At 46.1% G+C, this 19,631-nt stretch overlaps 1 protein-coding gene across 5 annotated transcripts in view; it reads right to left on the bottom strand.

Annotated features, from left to right (window-relative positions):
- Positions 1-19,631, bottom strand: part of ASAP1 (ArfGAP with SH3 domain, ankyrin repeat and PH domain 1) — a 313,187-nt gene that overhangs the window by 47,153 nt on the left and 246,403 nt on the right. For all 5 annotated transcript variants that reach the window (XM_064476843.1, XM_064476844.1, XM_064476839.1 and 2 more), the window contains 4 exons: positions 16,621-16,721; positions 11,930-11,999; positions 3,527-3,614; positions 1,421-1,469 (listed from right to left, as the gene is read on the bottom strand). In XM_064476843.1, coding sequence (XP_064332913.1) covers positions 1,421-1,469; positions 3,527-3,614; positions 11,930-11,999; positions 16,621-16,721 — 308 coding nt within the window. The remainder of the gene's footprint in view (positions 1-1,420; positions 1,470-3,526; positions 3,615-11,929; positions 12,000-16,620; positions 16,722-19,631) is intronic.

Genomic DNA, 19,631 nt, shown 5'->3' with positions numbered 1-19,631 from the left:
CAGATCACTGTGCATTTTGTCAGCAGCACCAATGACGATGAAGTTTTCACTGGACCCGAGTCCCTATTTTGCCTTCTTTAGGCATTTTGATATTTTGATCTAATGTTATCAGTATCTACAATGTGACAAGTACTTATAATTTTTGAAATACAATCCTCCAACAAGCCTCTGAGTCAGGGTTTATTTATAACGCTTTACAGAGGAAGAAGTGAAGCCTGGAGAGGTTAGGTGACTTGCCCAAGGCCCTACAGTGGGACTGGTATCAGACCGGGACGAGAAAACAATTCCCTGACCCAATTTTCAGAGTTCCCTGCCTCATTTGCCTCTTTACTGGAGAACTCATGACAAATAAAAGAATAAAGAAGTTTGCCAAGATCATCTGAAAACACGTATTTAAAGGACAATCCATCTTCTGGAGGAATAATTCAAATTTGGTGAAATGGCTACATTTCAAAGGGGTCAAGAATCAAAGCAACTATTTCTGACAATTCTTTAAAAAACTTCAAAACTATTTTAAAGTAACAGGCATGCAAAAATATAAGAAATAAAATAGTGCACAACTGTGTTTTAATACTTTAAAAGTCACTTTGAATTTATGGGAATTTAAAAAAATGGCACTGGACGGGAAGCTTTACACATTTTATCTCGTCTCAAAATCCTGCAAGGGGGGGTCTAGTTCCCATCTTACTGACAAGAAGGCTGCGGTGGGATGATCTTCCCAAAGTCAAAAAGCCACAGACGAGCAGATTCTGGACTAGAGATCAAGTCCGCCCAACTTTAAACATGCAGCTGCCCTTTCCACTGTATCTGCCTCCTTCCCCGGTGGGATGAGAAGGGTTTCCTTTGTTCAATCCACTGGTCACTTTCACAGGAGGAAGCAACTCAGCGAGGCAGTGCAACTCCCTCCGTGTAACTGGGAGGAAAATGAACGTCTTTCCCTGCAGAATGCCAGGACCTCCTACTCAAAACCAAGTCCTCCACCACCACCACGAGCACCCAGAAAGAACCCCAAGTGCAGCCATTCCACTCCACCACATGTGAGTCACCTGAACAGGGAGTAAACCCTCCCCAAGTGCAGCTGATGGGATTAAAAAGGAAGAAGGTACGGTCCTTGTCCTCATGAGCTCTAGGTCTCCAGAGGGCTCAGGCTGAGCAGGGGGTCCACCCGAGGGCTGCGGGGACCAGAGGAGGGAGCACAACCCTCACGGTGGTGAGGCTTGAGCAGAACCTTGAAGGGGGCACCCAAGTTTCCTGAGCACCCCAGGTGGAGACGGGGCACATGTGAAGGCCCGGAGGTGAGAAACCAGCATGTGGAACTGCTAGGAACGGTTCTCAGTAACAAAGCAAGCTTTAAGGTGCACTGTACAGGAGAGGTGCTTTTTAATTTAAGGCATCGTGCCGCTATTTCGAAGCTACTTACGCCACATAATCCTGCTCGTCTTCTGCCTGAAAGTGGTACGTCCTATTATCTAAAACACGAAAAAGAGAAAAAGGCAAAACCTTAGCAAGCAGAGTACCTTCAGGTATCGTGCAAATTCTGGAATTTCCTGGAGAGGGGGGCACGTTAAGAGTAGGATTTTAGTATTATTTTATTTTTGCATCGTTCTGTTTCAGCAGTTACACAATTCACTATGTCAATGTTACTTTCCTGAAGTGCAACAGGAATACAACAAAATAACTGCAGACACCATGGAAACACCTAGTACTTCTTTTGGAAAAACGAGTGCGTGTGACTGGCCACGTGGTATCAGTGACAAATCAGAGTGCGTGCTGTCAACTCAGTATTTTACTTTTTAATTTGCCTCTCACTGGTTTTAACTTTTTAAAATAATTCACTTTCAGAACTGATTCATAACTCACAGGGCAGCCCCACCAAGCAGGCCCATCCTGCCCCAGCTGCCCTCTGGCTGAATCAGGCTTCAGGGAAGAGGGCTCAACCACTGCTGGAGGGTCATCATCAAGCTGCTACCCAGGTAAGGAGGGCACAGCCTAACTTGGAAAGTTTGGGCAGGTGTACACGAGGGAAGTTTTTTCTTGAAATCTGGATACGTTAGAGTGCTTCAACGTATTCATGCAAACTACCATTCACTTACTAGCCGGTCACCCACTGCGTGACTGCTCCAAGCTAGGCACCCCCCCACCCCGCCCCATCTCCCTGAGAGAGACGGTATGCATGTCCGAGAACACGCCATAGGCACCAGAGCCCACGAGCCTTGGCTGAATTCCTGCTTTACTGCTGTGAGACCTCATGTAAGTCGCTGAACCTCTCTGAGTCTCGGTTTTTTTCTGGTTAAGTAGGAAACTGACAGGGTTTTTGTAAGGAGCAGCCACAATGTACATAGAGCACCTGGCACATAATAGACGTTCAATAATTATTATTGAGGACCTCAGATTCTCAAATTGAGGGGGTCTAAGCTTTCTGAAGTCATAATATAATTCCTACTTTTCTCATCAATAACCCAACAAATCTCTTGGTCATAAAAAAATCATGAGGAATCTGAACTTCAAGAGATGCTGCAGAATCCAGCTTAGCCTCCACCCAGGGAGTCTCACAGCTGACTGTGTCTTTGGGGTTGAGGCTGTTTTTTCCACTCACAGGACTACATCAGAAGGATTTCAAGGGGCAGGAAAGTATTTCTGTGTTCTACATACAGACCGTGCACGTGGGCTGCTGGCCTGCCCCGTGGGGCCTTACAGAGAAGGAACAATTCTGAAGGTTAGTGTTGTAGGATTTCAGAACATCTGTGAGTCAGTTTATTGGCACTGACATCCTCTTCCTTTACAAAGAGGGGGTCCCCTCAGCTACCATGAGCACCCATGGGACCAGTGGAAGCACAGGGAGCCAGCCTAGAGAAGAACCAACTCCCCCTCGCTCCGAAGACTGAGAATTCAGGCTATCAGTTGGGGGCTGGGTGGTCATTACGCACCCTCATCACAGGAGAACAGCACACTCTGACCGGTGGAGTAAGACAGTGACAGAGCGATGTCATCGACTCATGAAGTCTGAAGGCAGTTTTGCTTGGAAGCAAGGAAATGACTTTTCCTTTAAGAGCTCGATTTTGCAGGGGTAAAACTCTGGGCAGATCAGTTACACAGCTCTAGTGGCACTTGCCACCTGCACTGTCAAGTCTGGGTCAGTGTTTCTTACCCACAGGTACACATCAGAGTCACCTGGGGACACTTATGTCTGGGCCTCACACCAAAGACTGTCAATCAGCAGATGCAGGAGAGAAATGGGAATGTGCTTAGAAAAATCCCCCCGAGGGGATAAAGCTGTGTACTCATGGTCGAGAACTGGTCTAGGCTACTGTACAAATCTAGATTCGACTGCGGGTCAGATCTGATGCTTTTATGCCTTCCCACCCGCAGATGGGCTCCATGTACAGAGGCCAGGGGGTCCTCCTAGAGCTGCATGTGCAGTAGAGCAAGGAGCCCTGCTTGGGAAAGCCGTGGCTTCCAACCCAGAGAATGGAAACGGGCAGGTGTCAGAATCCACAGTAACCGACTCGCGAGAAAGAGGACTCACGTGATATCAGGTCAAAAGACTTCTTGTCCTCGGCATTTGGTTTCACCTGACAGGTGAGAAGGTTCAACTTAGCTGGCTGCCTGTTAGACTGGACAAGAGAGAAAAGGGAGAAGTTATGTGCAGCCCTCTCCCCTGCAGGCCCAGTGCCCTGGGGGGCAGGTGTGTGGGTTCATGCAATAAATCTGAGAAAGTCTTATTTGCCCCATTAAAATTCTGAATCTCCTTAAAGGAAAAAAAATGTTACATAGTACACTACTTGTTCTTTTAATTGTTCATAAATATCCTGGTGATTAATCAGAATGGAACCGAGATAATCCATTTTTCAATGAAGAGGGGGTATGACCCACAGAAATGTGCCCTCCTGGAACTTTCACACAACCAAGCGCAAACGGTTGGCGCTTTCATTACCGCATCTTACTGGGAGACGCAGCTGAGTGTATTTCCTTCATTCACTCAAGAAGACTCCAGTAATCAATCACTCCAAACCTGATCCACAAATTTTGGTTGCAAAATGAAATTTACATTGCTTCTCCCAAAAGTACAAGGACAATTACCACCTGTGAGACATTGCTTAGGGAGCCCCAAAATCCGGAGAAAGGGAGAATCTAACGAGGATTTCCTATCGCTTTTCAGCAAATCTCTTGGTAACACGTGTAATTCATACAGAACCTGCAGTACTAGATCGTCATGCTAACATAGGCTTGGCCCAGGAAGGAGTCTCACCACGCAGTGTTCTGGTCAACTCTTTCTTGCCCTCCTGCCTGCATCTGTCCAAGGTCACATGCTGGCTAACGGTAAATGCCAGCTCCCTGCAGGGACTCAGCACGGAGCAAAGTCCTGAGTGTCCGGGCTGGGCTCTGCTTGAACAGAAGTCCGCAGCAGTAAGCGATGGAACTCTTTAGCCAGGCCTGTGTACCTGGCCCCAGTGACGGTCATACTTCTGAAAATCTCCATGCCAGAAGCATTTGCACTCAAACAACATGAGTCTTTAGGGAAAACAGAGGGGAAGGAGGTAGGGAGGGGTCCCACCAGTGACTCAGTCAAAGCCCTGCACAACAGAAATAGTGTAGGATCAACATAATTTCAATGACACACCGTCTCTCATTCTCAATAATGGACACTTAATTTCCATTTACCTTTCTATGGCTGCTGGAAAGTTTCTGAGATCTTCTTCTGTGGTTTCAAGGAGATTAGATACAGAAAGCAACATCCCTTGCCCTGAATCTATCTGTTCCAAGCAAGCTCTCTAGGGGGTAAGTGAGAGATCCCCGGGGATTTCATGTTCGGTGCATGTACATGTGACTTAGACACGTAAACCAGAAGTAAGGTCCTACACAGGACAGTTCCGCCTAAGGGAAATAGCGCTCAGGAAAGGATTCCTGTCCTGCAGACTGGTTATCAAACCCAGAACAGGCAGGCAGGAGATCGTGGGTCTGCAAATCTTTCTTAGATTAGACCTGGAGTTTCCTAAAGGCCTCAGACTCCAAAACCAGCAGCTGCAGCCCCAAACTTTGGCTGGGTCCACTGTACAAGGAACTGTTAGTCTTCATCTTTTTGGGTGTCGATAAAATTGCTGCATTTCCCATATGAAGGGCCAAAGACATCTGACAGACTGAAAAGGCAGCAGTGCCAGCTAACGGGGAGACTGTAGAACACTGCGTTCCAATTTGGCATCCATGCTTAAGGGAGGATGCAGAAAAGCCTGGGGAAGATCAAGAGATGATTAAAGGAGTAGAAAATGGGAACTTTGAAGATTGCTTAAAGGCATCATTTTGTTGGAGGAAAGAGGCTAGGGAGTGACTTAATAACCATTCTCAAGTACATGAGGGCTGTTATTGGGGAAGGTGGGGCAGCTGTTTTCCATTTGCACCGATGAAGAAGAAATGCACTCAAACTGTGGAAGATCTGAGCCAGACATAAGGAAGAACTTCCCAAACTTAAGTTGATTACGCATAAGAGGGCTCCAGTTTCTTAACCTAAGTAGAGAAATCTCTTTGAAAACCTTAAGAATTTTTTAGACACCATTCACATTTGAATGTGGCAGAGGGTTAATTAGATGATTTCTTTTTTCTTCCCAAATCTTCCTGACTCCCCGAGTTTCTGAACAGCCTTACCAACAGATACAACCAAGGAACAGCTACAAAATTTTAGAAGAGGAAAAAACCACTCAGTTAAGTATTAACTGATTCAGGAAAATTAAACAGCACTGCTCACCTCTCATTTCAAAGCAAGGGCTACTTCGATGTATGTTACCTGAAAACTTCTGATGACAAGGGTCTTGTACAGTTTAAGTCATTCCGTGACTGACTTACAAACTCAATGATGATGACACGTGACAAGACTCCCTTGGAAGTTTGTCGAGTCGGCTGGACTGACCTTTGCCACATCAACACGCACTTCACTCGACAGACACATCTTGCCTGTACACAGCGTTCTTCCCCCAAATGTGAACTCGAGCAGCAGAGAACACAATTTTTGACAGCTGGTGCAGCCGGCGTGGCCAGCACCGAGCCCAGGAACACCAGGCACTGGAGTGGGCCACTCAGTCCATGGACCAAGGCGCCGGCAGCCTCAGAATCACTGCAGCAATAAATGGAACTCGAGGTTTGTGTAACTTTCCAAAACTTCCCGGTCCTTTCTGGGCATTTAGTACTAACGTACAGGTGTACTGATTAAAGAAGGCACTCTCCTGGCGGCTCAGCAGGCTAAAATCATGAGACCGGATGACCTGCCCCGGGCTACATCACTGTGGAACAGTTTAGGAAATGCTTTCATACTAAGTCCAGGCAAGGAAAAAAACAAAAGGAAGAAAACTAAGGCAACGTGTATGTTCTGAGTCCTCAATGATGATTCCTACCACGCTCAGAATAAAAACCCTGTTGGTACCAGCACCACCCATACTGCTTACAGGCTCCTTCCGACTTTAGCGCCTGCTGATCTGCCGCGCCCCCTGCTGGCGGTGAAGGGCACTGGCCTCCCTCCCGCACCTCCCTGATCACTCTCCAGGCCTCTCCCCATCAGTACCATCCTGCCAACCACCCTCCCCTGACTTGCTACCCCCTCGCACCTGCTGTGCTGACCTCCTGCTTCTTGTCTTTCTTCTCATGAAGAGCAGAACTTTTTCTGTTTTGTTCACTAAGATGTGTCTGGCCTATAGTGAGCACTCAATAAATACTTACTGAATAAATGAACCCACTCCAGGTGCCTCACACGCACTATCTCATATGCTGCCTGTGAGGAAACGAAGTTTTTTTAGTCTCTTTTACTAAGTAAGATGAAGAGACGGAGGCACAGGGAGGTTAACCAATGTCCCTAACTTCCCCCAGAAAGGAAGCAGCTGAGCCTGGAGCAGAGCCCAGGCTGGAGTGGACCAGAGCACCGCTCCTTCCCTCTGGGTCCCCGGGGAAGACAGCCACACGAAGGCCCTCAAGGGCAGCCCGGAGCCCAGCCCACGAGACCACCTCCTTCTGAGAAGAGAAAGGATTAGATAAAAACAGCCAAGGTTCCAAAGACTAACTTCTATTTTAGTATCTTCTCAGGTCATTTGACTTCCATAATTGATGAAAAGAGAAATTCTGGAAGCCTATTAGGAATCCCTATTCCCTTGTCCTTTTGACAAGATATTTATGAAACCTCCACCACAGCTAAGCCCGTATGAAGAGCAGGTGGTCTGCGCCACCAAGCAGCCATGGGGCCCGACCATGGGCCTAGGACCACGGGCCCGGGGCCCGAGCTGGAGAGCACCGAGGACTTCCGCAGGCCCCAGAGGCAGCCCCGGTCCTGGGCGAGGACTCGGAGGAGGAGCAGGTTCACCTGGGGGGGCGAAAGGGACAAGGCAGTAGGTGATGCGGAGGGAGCAGCAGGGAGGGCGCTGCACGTGGGCTGAGGACTCACAGCCTGTCCCAGGGGCTCGGGCCACTGTAGGGAGCTGGTCAGAGGAGTGCCCAATTCGACTTGCATTCAGAGGGGTGGCTGGTGGAGAAGGCCGAGAAAGCAAGCTTGATGAGTAATGACGGGGGCCTGATTAAAGCAACGGTCGTGGTACTGAGGGCTGGACACTCAAGATACAGCTAAAAAGAGGCTTTTAATACATTATTCAAAAAGGAGCCTCTACACAGCGAGTGGCTCAGCCGGGCCCAGCATCTGAGAGGTGAGTGGAGGGGAGGCCCCGCCCCTGCAGGCCCTGCTGGTGAGCCGCATCTTTCAGAAGCGACGAGGGCTCTACTCCAAATAGTCATGAAACCTTTCAAAAATGAAGGCTGTGACAATGAGTATATACATGTTCATGTATAACTGAAAAATTGTGCTCTACACTAGAATTTGACACAACACTGTAAAATGATTATAAATCAATAAAAAATGTTAAAAAAATAAATAAAAAGGTAAAAAAAATGAAGGCTGTTATGGTTGTTCTCTGAAACTGAGGCTTGTCCTTTTCTAGATTTTTCTTTTTATTAAAAGAATGCATATTCACTGAAGAAACACGAGGAGACAAAGTGCAATAAAGAAACTCAGTGTTACTTGTTAACCTCACTTTTACACCCAGATAGTCCTTGTTAATACCCCAACTTTAACAAGACGTGAGGGTGAAGTGTCTGCTTTTAGAAAAACACGGGTTGGCTCAACTTGTATATACTGTTTTGCAAACAGCTTTTTTCAATTAAGAACATACCCAGAAGTGTTCGTTTTACACGGGCACGTGTGCACACGCACACATGCACACGTGGCAAAGCCATGAGCAGGTTTCTGGTTTTTGAAAACGTTCCCACTCTGGACACGTTCCATGAACAGAAGTGATGTAGATACCATCCCTCTGACACAACGCGCTGCCGCCCAAAACAGAAGATGCTGCTCAGCTAGGAAAGTCGGCAGAAGCACATGCAGAAACAGAATGAATCGATTCTGATGAATGTTTCTGCATCTCTGGAAAGAAAACAAACACCACACGTCTGTCCTTAGACAGCCCAGCACCACGGGGAAGTGTTTTCGCTGGAAGTGTGAAGTTGTCAGCGCAGGCCTACTTTTGTTAGCACAAAACAGCTGCTATTGGAATTAGTCTCCAGAAATGAAATTACGTCCCCTCACCCTGCTAAACTGGTCTGCTTCACAAACAAGAAGTGAACATCATTAATTACTTGGGAAATAAGCCTAACCAAGCCAGGCTGAGGCTGCTGGGTAGAAAGAGGTAAAGATAAAATAACAAAGCTCTCCTCACCTCCTAGGCTAGTGCTTGGTAACAGAGCTGCTCAGATCCTTATAGTCATTTCAATTTTTGTTCAATAAATAATATTTATTTAGACACCTACTATGCCCTAGAGGGACAAATATGTTTGGCATACAATCAGTAACCACAGTAACCAGCCTGGCAAGAAGTTAGGTACACGCTAAACACCTATCTCTGCAGAGAGATCTTATCTCCAAAACTTCAGTACATTAAACTTATGGCTTCTGGAAAGTACTTGGTTTTTTGTGGGGCAAGGGACTAGTTTTCATTTATTGGACACCTAAACTGCTCAGGACTTTATGCAAGTTTCATTACTCCACTTCTGCAATAACTCTGTGAGCCAAGAACCGTGCTGTACCCATTTTACACATGAGGAAACTGAGTCAGGAAGCTGACAGTAAACTGACCAACGTTTTATAGATAGTAAGCAAAGCTGGGATTTACATAAATTTCTTCCCAGAGCTGTTCCCATTTGTCATACTGTTTCCATGTCAAAGGAAGTCTCTGGGACATTTGCAGAGCTAGTGAAAACATCTTTCCTTTTTTACCCCTGTCTGATTCTTCCTTCCCTGGAATGGCCAGTTACTTCATTTCCCCTCCAGATCATTTAACACTCCTGCTGAGAAACCCCACTCATTCTTGACCTGTTCCACCTTCCACAATTCCCATCCTGTGGCCACAATTAAAGATACCCCCATCCCCTCAGTGACCCTTCAGACAGCTCAGTGGAGAAGGAGCTGATCACCTAACTGAATTCCCTTAAACCTCCCAACCATTTGAACCATAGGACTGATTTCTAGTTGGTAGAATGTGTGTGTGCATGCAAGAAAGATATATTTATAAATGGTGGTTTTCTTGACAATCTCTTATTGCAGTAACAAACCTGTTATTTTACTTCTGAGAGTACGTTCTGCTCTAGAATCAACATTAAACAATGCTATAATGTAAATACAAAAAAAAAAAAAAAAAAAAAAAAAAGAGGTTACTGGGGCTCCTGATAAGAAATGGGGCTGATGTTACTGCAACTGACCAGAGTGCTAGTTGGTCATCATTTAGTCATTTCCACAAACATTTAGAGTGCCTACTATTTGCCAGTACATAGCATCTGGGCCAGAAGAGAACTTTTAAACTCATATTTCCTATTTAACTGCAGTAACCACTTTAACCCATGCCTTGTTATCCAACAAGAGTTCAGACACAGAAAACCCTCTAACTTAGGATGGCTGTATGAGGTGCGTTAACTTGATGATAAAGTGTCTGAGTTACGGAGTATGTCTTTAAATCAGTATTCTCGTTACATTTTATCAACTAAATGGTCACTGAGTTGCTGAGACAAAAATTTCTAACAGGCTTCTATTACCCTTACAAACAGACAGCAGTTAATCAAAACGAGGGCGGCAGCAGCATCCTGACAATTACACAGCACTTACTTGTGCCAGACCCTGTGCTCAGTGTAGTTGTGAAGATTAAGGGATAAGCACTATTACTGTTATTCCATTTGACAGATGAGGAAACCAAGGCACAATACAGTTAAGTAACTCTGCCTTTAGGCTCAAATCGGACAGATGCCCGGTCCATCCTCACGGCCACTAAACACTGCAGCCGATGTGATGTTTGCTGTTGATTAGACCCTGAAGAAAACTCAGAAACCTCTGGCTTGGCCACAATACTATGTTTGGCAGGGAAGAAAAAGGGAGGGTGGAACTTCTTCTCGTACGCAGTGCTACTCACTCGCTCCACCCTCTCGGTGATCTCCCGTCACCCGAGCTGCCTCCCCCACAGCAGGTTCTTAAGAAGGGCAAGTAGGTGAAGAGGATAAGGCCATTACATAACCTGTCAAAATGTGTACTGACGAATAAAATGCCACCCGCAGCAACACGGATGGACCTGGGGATCGTCATGAAGTGAAGTAAGCCAGAAAGAGAAAGAAAAACACCGTATGACATCACTTATAGGCGGGATCTAAAAAACGACACAAATGAATTTATTTACAAAACAGACTCACAGACACAGAAAACAAACTTATGGTTATGGAGGGTGGAAGAAATAAATTAGGAGCTTGAGATTTGCAGACACCAACTGTATATATAAAATAGATAAATGACAAGTTTCTACTGTACAGCACAGTGAACTATATTCAGTATCTTATAGTAACCTACAATGAAAAAGAACATGAAAAGGAATATATGTATGTATATGTAGGACTGAAAGATGATGCTGTACACCAGAAACTGACACAACACTGTAAATCAACTATACTTCAAAAAAACCCCACAAAGCTCCCTGAAGACCTGCCATGAGACGGATCCAAGGCAAGAAGGATGTGGAGTCTGGGCACACACAGCACATCTTTGACTAAAAACTTCCCCTTCTACATAAAGTCAAATGGTCGGCAATTTTCACTTTAGTGCATTTAACCTGAAAAACACTCCCTGGGAGTGGAGAAGGCATGACATTTCCCCAGGGGCTTCTCTAGTTTTTGTCTCTGCTCACACACAAGACTTAGACTTCACTCAGCCACTAAAAATCGGAAAGTATCAGACACAAGTTGGGCTCAGGAAAGTCAACTGGAGACCAGGCACGACCACATCCAGGCAACTGCTGACCACATGCTCCATCCACACCTCACGGGGCAGCAGCTGAATCGTCTCTCGTGACTCCAGTTGCTTGATGGGCACCGTTCTAACTGCTGCAGCCCCAAGACCCCCCGGACGCCTCTGGAATGTGCCCCGAGGCAGGTCCACTTTGTAGCTGCTCAGGAATACATGTGACCCAAGAGAGGCCACACTGAAGTTCTGATCACACTGTGACATTGTACACTCACTGTTTCACTTCCTACGTTACTTTTTCCTTCCGCCATCTTTATAATTCAGAGAACTTTAGGTTTTCCAGACAACCAGTAATATTTCCCCTAAGATAAGATTATAAAGTAAAAGAGTACCTGATGCGCTTTGGGGGAGCAGAAGACAAAAAGTTCTGGTGGAACAAGAGAACGAGGCAGGACACCGGAGGAGAAGAGAGGGCCACTTCCTTTTGTAAAGGAAGAGCCTAAATCCTCTGACCCACTCCGTACATTAAACACACCTGGGGAAGCTTTCAGGGCTGGTTACACCACGGGTGTGCTTTCCAGTCCACGTGGCCAGAAGGCATCACAGAAGGGAAACCAGCAGCACACTTACTGTGGCGTGGGAGATGGTCAGAATCCCGTTCTTGACGGCGCACTTCCTTCTCTGCCACACTTTCCGGATCCTGAAGAGGGAGTCAAACACAGCCTAGTACGGTAACCGGTTCACACAACTGCACAGGGTCACACATAATAATCATTACCAAGAAAAACCCACCAACCCCCAAACCAAAAACCAGAGAACCTGGTTGCCTTTTATTATCCAGCTGGAGAGTGATTCAGACTAGTAGGCAGGTACAAGGATGCTCGTTCGAGCACTGTTTTTGATGGTGAAAACAGGGAGCAATAGAAACAACAGAAATCGAATAGCAGGAGAATGAATAAACACATTATAATTACATTCACACTACAGAGTATTACATAGGTGTTTAGAAGAATAAAGTAGCTGCCTATGTGCTGATAGATTTAGATTTTTAAAGCACACCAATGACTGAAAATGCAAGCAGCTTTAAGATAAATCAGGAACCATCTAGTCATGTTAAAATTTCAGACTATAAAACAGCGCTCCAAATTTTCTACGGGCATATACATTTATGCACAAATGTACAGGGAGGGCCTGGAGAGGGATACCACTCTGACCAAAGTACTCCACCCTGGGGAGATGGCTCAGATCTGTATTAGGGATGGCACTAAGGAGATTTTAACCATTATCTGTGAATCTTTTATAAGCAGACTGTATTAATCTATTGCTTCTGTAATTAAAATTCGATTTTAAAAAATAGGAAAGTAACTTAAGGTTTTTGTCATACAAGGAAGAGTGGGAGTGGGGATGCCTCTGGATACAGAGAAGCAGCTCAGGGTCCGGGGCTCAAAGACAGGTCAGCGTCATTTTTGGTGACCTGTCAACCTCTCCTCCAGTGTCCTTCCGAGCTAAGACGGTACCTCAGAGCCCCTATAAGAGAATCATTCGTGATTCTTTGGGGAAAGTCAACCTTGGCCAAACTATTCGCAAGTGGCTATGAGTGACAGGCACTGAAAAATGGGAACCGATGATGCTGAAGGGTGGAAAAAGCCAAACAGGATTAATTTCAACTTGGAGAAGTTTTTTGGTGAAGCTCCAGATACAGGGGAGAGACTGCACGTGGGGCAGATTCACACCCCTGTGGGCAGGTACAAAAGCACGAGCTGAGACCACTCCTATCAGGTGAACAGAAGTGAGTGGGGGGACAGTGATTCTCCAGGCCAGGAGAAGGCGGCCCAGGCCTTCTGTTACCATGGAAACAAACATCATCAGCGAAGACCGCGGTAGCGTCTCCCAGGCATTTAAAATGATGTCCTCCTGTGCTTCCTTTTCCTTCTCAAACTATTCTTGTAAGAAACCTGCCACAACACGAATTTAAAACAAACTCTGAACACAGAGAACACTGTCTTCTTGTGTATGAAGCCAATAGAAGCACGTTTCTCAGGGGGAAATAAGAATTTGACACCATCTGACTAAAAGTAAACTGAACACACTGCTCAAAATGCTAGTCTCCTCTGGAGGCAACGAAACACTACTAATTCATAAACTACCCTAAGATTATAGCTAAACCACACTTTCCCCTGAAGCACTGACTAGGGAAAAGTTGGATGAGAGGTGATTATTCATCAGGTAATCAGACCTGTGTTTGGTTCATGCACCCCCGCGACACATCCCTCGTGCCACGGACCCCAGAGACTCACTTTCCTTGTCTGTATTGGGACAAGGTCCACCTTCGAGACTACTTTGAAAAAGTATATGCAAAGCAACTGCTCCTTTGCCTCTCAACAAATACCATTGGACTATACAGTTTTAAAACTGCTTTTAAACATTATAAATTGCTTTTAAAATTGTATAAAAATCCTTTAAGTGACAAGGAGTATTCCAAACCCAGGGTCGAGAAATCACTCGTGCAAACGGTCCTTAGGAGAAAAATCACACAACACATCAGCAGCTGTCTCGGGTGGGTGCACTCGTCCTCACACATACATACGCGTTTCCATTTTCTCTCTTCCACAGAAAGCAAACACAAGCAACTTGGGGTTACCATTTTTTGTCTTTTCTGCCTGTGCAATTATTAGGTTGGGCCACCCGACTTCCAATCTCCTTCCCAACTGTAAGATGCAACAGTTCTTTCCTCATCTCTTCCCAACAGATGGTAGGCAGGACAAGGGTAAGGACCGCCTCTCACCTCCCTTTACCTTCCAGCATCTAGCCTCGGCCTCTAGAGTGCTGAATAAATGTGTGCAGAATGGGTGCATGAAGGCAGGACAGATCAAAGGCTGGCGGAGTCAGGGGTGTGAGCTTATGCCAGTTTAAGCCTTGTGTATCCCAAGGGTGAGCAACAGAAGCAGTGCCCCTCTGAAATACGAAAGGGAGATACCGTGGTATTAATTCAGAAGGCCCAGGTTGAAGTTGGGCTCTTACACTTACTGGCAATATGATCTTAGTCAAATGACTGAGTCACTCTGGATGAGATGCCTTACCTATAGAAAGTGTCAAAGGAGGCAACTGAGAGGTACCTGGTGGTGTCTGGCAGGCACACAGCAGATGCTCACAGCATGATTACCTTCCTTGAACATTGTAAGGTTTGAACTATGCAAGACCCATGAAGACTCTGCTGACTTATCTTGGGCATGCAGCTATTAACCACTTCAGTTAGAAACAGGCAACTCTAATTCCAAGAAAATCATGCTGACTTTAGGTGAGTATTGTTAAAAATATGTCTGTTCTGTGCTTCTGCTTCAAAAGATGTGTAACAGTCCACTGCTGCCTGCAACAGAACACACACTAACTTTCCATTTGATGGCAGAGTAACAGGTCACCACCGTCCTAAGTGACGCCTGCACCACTGGTGTGCAGGATAAGGGAGCCGAGCCCGAGATTACAGGATTAATAATTTATGTAGTAACGTTAGGTACCATGCAGCCTGGGCTACAATTCAGTCACTGTGTCAGTTAAGAGGAGCCCAGTTTAAAGCTGCGATTGTGGCATTTCTTCTCTTTTTCTCTTTGCAGGACTTAATAGTTAGCTGGGGAGGCTTCTGTTTCTTCGCGCTCTGTTTCAGCGAACCCCGCCGGCCCTACCGTTGTCGTCCAGAATCTGACCGCCTTTTACTTTTGCCCCTGTGCTGCTGTCCCCGCGGCCTCCCACCAGCTGTGCTCTGGGTGTCTGCAGCGGTCTTCACCGGTCTCTCTGCGTCTGCTCTTATACCAGTTCTGGTACAGGAGAGCAGCTTTCCGGACACATCAGATGATGGCAGTCCTCTCAGTAAAACCCTCCCACGACTCCTCGTCTCACTCAACGGTTCCCGAAGCCCGTGTGGGCTGGTGCCCGACCCCTCTGACCTTGTGTCCTCTGACCCCTGGCACTCCCTGTTCTCCTGAGTGTCATCACACAGAAGCCTGCTCCTGCCACCCCTCTCCCCCAGGTCTCCATTTAGATCGCCCCCTCACTTCCTGCAGGTCTTCCTCAATGACCCCATGCACGGCAAGCACCATCCCTATGTGCCCTGTGTGCCCTGCCTCCTCCCTTTCCATTCTCCACAGCGTGTTACCATCCGACCCCTGGACATTCCTTCTTCATTGCCTGTCTCCCTGCACAGAACGTAGTAAGCTCTATAAGAATAAGGACTTTCTCTGGTTCAGTGCTATATTCCCAGCGTCTACCACAGTGCCCGGCACGTAGTAGGACTCCCAAAGGAGATCTGCTGAATGCACGAGGAGGAGGATGAGCAAGACTCACAGTGAACCCAGAAGTGTGCAATTTTAACAAACAGATTAAAACAAAATGAAAATGACTTCGATAAAGGCAAGGAGCACATAGCCACGAACGGTCAGAAGACAAGACGCTTTCTTTTAAAAAAAGATGAGAAATAGTAAAGCGGATAATGAAGATTCTATTCATGTTCCTCCTGTGAAGTAGAATCATTTGTTCAAGCAACAGAAAGAAGGTGTGTGGCAGGACTGGGGAGAAAAAGGGCACAAGATGTGGCTGGAGAGGGAGGCAGGGGTGAGACCCACATGCATCAGGGAGTCACTGGAGCACTGCAAGCATGGGAATGGCCTGCTGTGCTTTGTGGAGAAGGGGACAGGTGAGTGACACAGAGACCAGTTACGAGGCCACCAAAACAGTCCAGGAGAGGCGATGGTGGCTCATCCTAGAGCAGGGCGGCAGAGCTGGCAGGACATGTTAGAAATGGAAGAGCAGTATGAAAACGAATATATACGTACATGCATGACTGGGACATCAGTGCTGTGCACCAGAAATGGACACACTGTAACTGATGATACTTCAATTAAAAAAAGTAAAAAAAAAAAAAGAAAAAAGAAATGGAAGAGTGTGTAATGAGGTTGGCTGTGGTGCACAAGGGAAGAGGGGAGTCACAGCTGACTCTGGGGGCTGGGGCCTGGGGGCGTCCGGCAGGGTAAGTTGCAGTGAGAAAAACCAGGGACGTGGGCGAGCGTGGAGCCGGCGAGAATGTGCTGGTCCTACTCAGTCCCTGCCGTCCTCAAACTGCACCTTACAGTCACAAGGGCCGCCTGGGGACCACAAAACAGTTACTGCTTCTTCTGAAGACAGCAGGTTCAGCCTGAGACTCACCTGAGGACAGCAGGGTCCCTGAGGTCTGAGGCTGGTGCATCAGACACCGCGTAAGTGTGTCTCCCGATGGGAGAGGCGGGGACATGCTCCCAGGCGCCTAAACCCCAGGCTGGCCCCACACCTACCCATCACTCTTCTTCAGCAGGTACCCCTTCTTCTCGCTGCCGTACTCCTTGTTGCCCTGGAGTTGATGCATGCTGTACCCCCCCTGCCGGCTCTGGGAATCCTGGAAAGGAGAAGGCGTGGGTTAGACAGATGCTGGAGAACATCCTCAAATCCTTAACTCTACTCTGCCACAGAGCCCTTGCCCGTTGGTCTGGGGCTAAGAGAATGATGGACCTTTAAGAGACGTCAGGTCCTCGGCTTTATTTTCGAGGAGGAAACTGGGCAGCTGAGCAGTCGCCAGAGTCACAGGCAAGTCCGAGGGAGAGCCAGGGCCCGGGGTTCGGATCTCCTGTTCCTAGTTCAGAACTCAGCTCTACTTCAAACACACTGCAGTGACCCACTACTCAGCGACTCCAGCCAGTTCACACCGGCAGCAGAGGTGAGCACAGGAAGAACCGAAGGGGCCACCTGGTGCATGCACCCCGAGAATGCTCCCCTTCGGGACCGCCTCTCTGTCCTGCTAAAATGCCTGCGATGGAGAGGACACCCTCGGTGTGAGGTACTAAGAACTGCCATAAAATTCTTATTTTGTAACTAACTAGTGCTCTGCAAAAATACATCTATAACCATGCTTTTGATTTAAAGAGATGACTCTATGGCAGTGAAAAGTGACAGGGTGATAAGGGTTGATGAAAGGACAAAGATGCCAGCCAGCTTGATTTGACATCAGCATTCCCACAGATGCCTCCCCCCATTTCTAAAGACTGCACGAGCAGACGCGGCCCCTGAACTGTGGAAATGTGAGAAATAAACTAACAATGCTGAACTGTAGGATGAGAACACGGGGCTTTAGACACGGAAGTGGGACAACACGTTCTCACAAAAAGTATTGACTTACTCTCCTAGACTTCGATCAGGAAGGGCAACAGCAAGAGGAAAAAAAAGGCAGAACATTTGAAAATACAGTTAATTTCATTGATAGTCTTACTGTCTATAATTTAAGCACTTTTTATAACACAGAGAAAACATCACTGTAAAGATAAGACCAGATCTCTCTCTCACACGCACAGCCTTTAGAATCATGATAAACTCTGGGTGAGGAGACAGTAAAAGTATCTTGATCAAGTTTCATTTCAGGTCATTTGAGAATAGGGAGAAAAAGCTGAAATGGGAGAGCATGAGGCACGTACATTTCACCAAGATAAAATGGTCAGCAAACCTCAAAGTGTGTGTAAAGGTGATCGACACCTCAGTGAAACCCAGTTAATTACCCAGAAAAATCTAAAAAAAGTGACACACTGTAGGAAGATCCTTGGTTTTCCAAGTGAAGACAACTTAATAATAGTAATATCCAGTTCATAAGCGGCCCCTGAGACATGATGGTGAGGAGGCAGGAGGCTGAGCAGCCCTTGCTGACAGACTGCTTCATACTCTGTAAACTTGTCGTGAAGACATTCCCTACATATATTGCCTAAATTAACTTTCGCCTACATTAACTTTATGTTCCGAAGAACAAACAGATCGGACAGGCCTTGCCTTACATCAAACATGGTTTCAAAGGTGAATAAAGTGGCTGAACCCTAGGCTTTGACCTCAGAAGCCTATTCCATGAAGCCAAACAGGAGGAAAGCCATACAATTCAGAAGCAGCATCAACAATCCTAAATTACCTACGACTGAGTTCTATGGCCTCAGGAAGTCACACAAAGGACTATTTCTGTACTTGGAGAAAATGACGGCCTATCAGCGCTCTCCAGATAAATGAAAAGAGGATTCTCTTTGGCGAGAAACTAAATCTTGGAGAACAGTTAACACTATTAACAATTAATTAAACAAAACACAACTGAAGGAATGAAATAGGTTCTGAATCCTCTGATAGCACAGTAGACATCACCATGTACTGAGGAAAGAGAAACGCAAAATGAGAAACTCATTCAGGCAAACAATTTTAAAACTCAATTTAAACAATGAACTTAAAACCTTGGAGAAATTCCATGATGTGAGCAGAGAGATGTAAACCATACAGTGAGCTATGGTATTATTTTTTGGTTTAATTTCCCGTTCTCTATTACCGTACAAATTACCTTACTTTCCTATTAGAAAATCTTATTAACATACAAAATGCATTTTTAAGGAGTAAAATCTCAAATCTTTTAGAACTGTAAGCCATTACACCCTTATTGACTTAATGGGTTATAAATGTTTCTGGCATCCAATTTAAAACTAAACCTCTGTTTATGGAAGCTTCAAATTTCTAACGTAAGGTATGAATGGAGTGGGTGAAGAATTCCTTCTGGGTGCCAGGTTCCGGGGTGTCAGGCAATGCAACAGATACTGCGAGAGGAGAGCAAAACCCAGACCCTGCGAACTCCGATGGGCTCCTGAGACAGACTCAAATAAAAAGTGGAGGTTTTGGAACAGTTTATGGATAGTATCATTAAAAATTAAGTAGTTTCAACTCCAACAATTGTACAGCCAATAGTTCTTTTGGGAGATTAGGCTATTGTAAAAGCTTAAGAAAATTAACTGCATAGAAAATCTGCGAAAAGTCAACAATTTTGACAAGAAAAAAAAAATGAGTCGACTAAAAATCCAAGGATCCTATTTACATCTCAAATTCTCGGACCTTCCTTTAATGGAGTCAGGTTGAGCCTGGTGGGGTGAGGAGGCTGAATGATTTGCTTTTAATTTCTCAGGTCCTTTTCTTATCACACTTTGTGATAAGAGATGATACCCAGCATGAGAATGGGATAGGCACGCTGTGAAAGATCCATTTTAGCTGTAAAACACTCTGGACATGGCGCTAATGCAAACCCATCATTTACTAATCTGGAATGGAATTCAAACAGACCATGTGCATTTCCTCATGAACACAGGAGGCCCGTATGCAGCTGCGGTCTCCAGCACGAGTAGAATCCAGCAGTCCCTACGCAAAATGAAAGGGACCCTAACAGTCCTTTTCTTTTTTAAGAAAGCTTCCACACAGGAAGGAGGGAATCCCAAGTGACAAAACAAAGGTAGGGAGTGCCTCA

The sequence above is a fragment of the Camelus dromedarius genome, chromosome 20, assembly GCF_036321535.1.
Source record: "Camelus dromedarius isolate mCamDro1 chromosome 20, mCamDro1.pat, whole genome shotgun sequence".
Taxonomy (NCBI): Eukaryota; Metazoa; Chordata; class Mammalia; order Artiodactyla; family Camelidae; genus Camelus; species Camelus dromedarius.
This window is presented reverse-complemented; position numbering and strand designations above follow the sequence as displayed.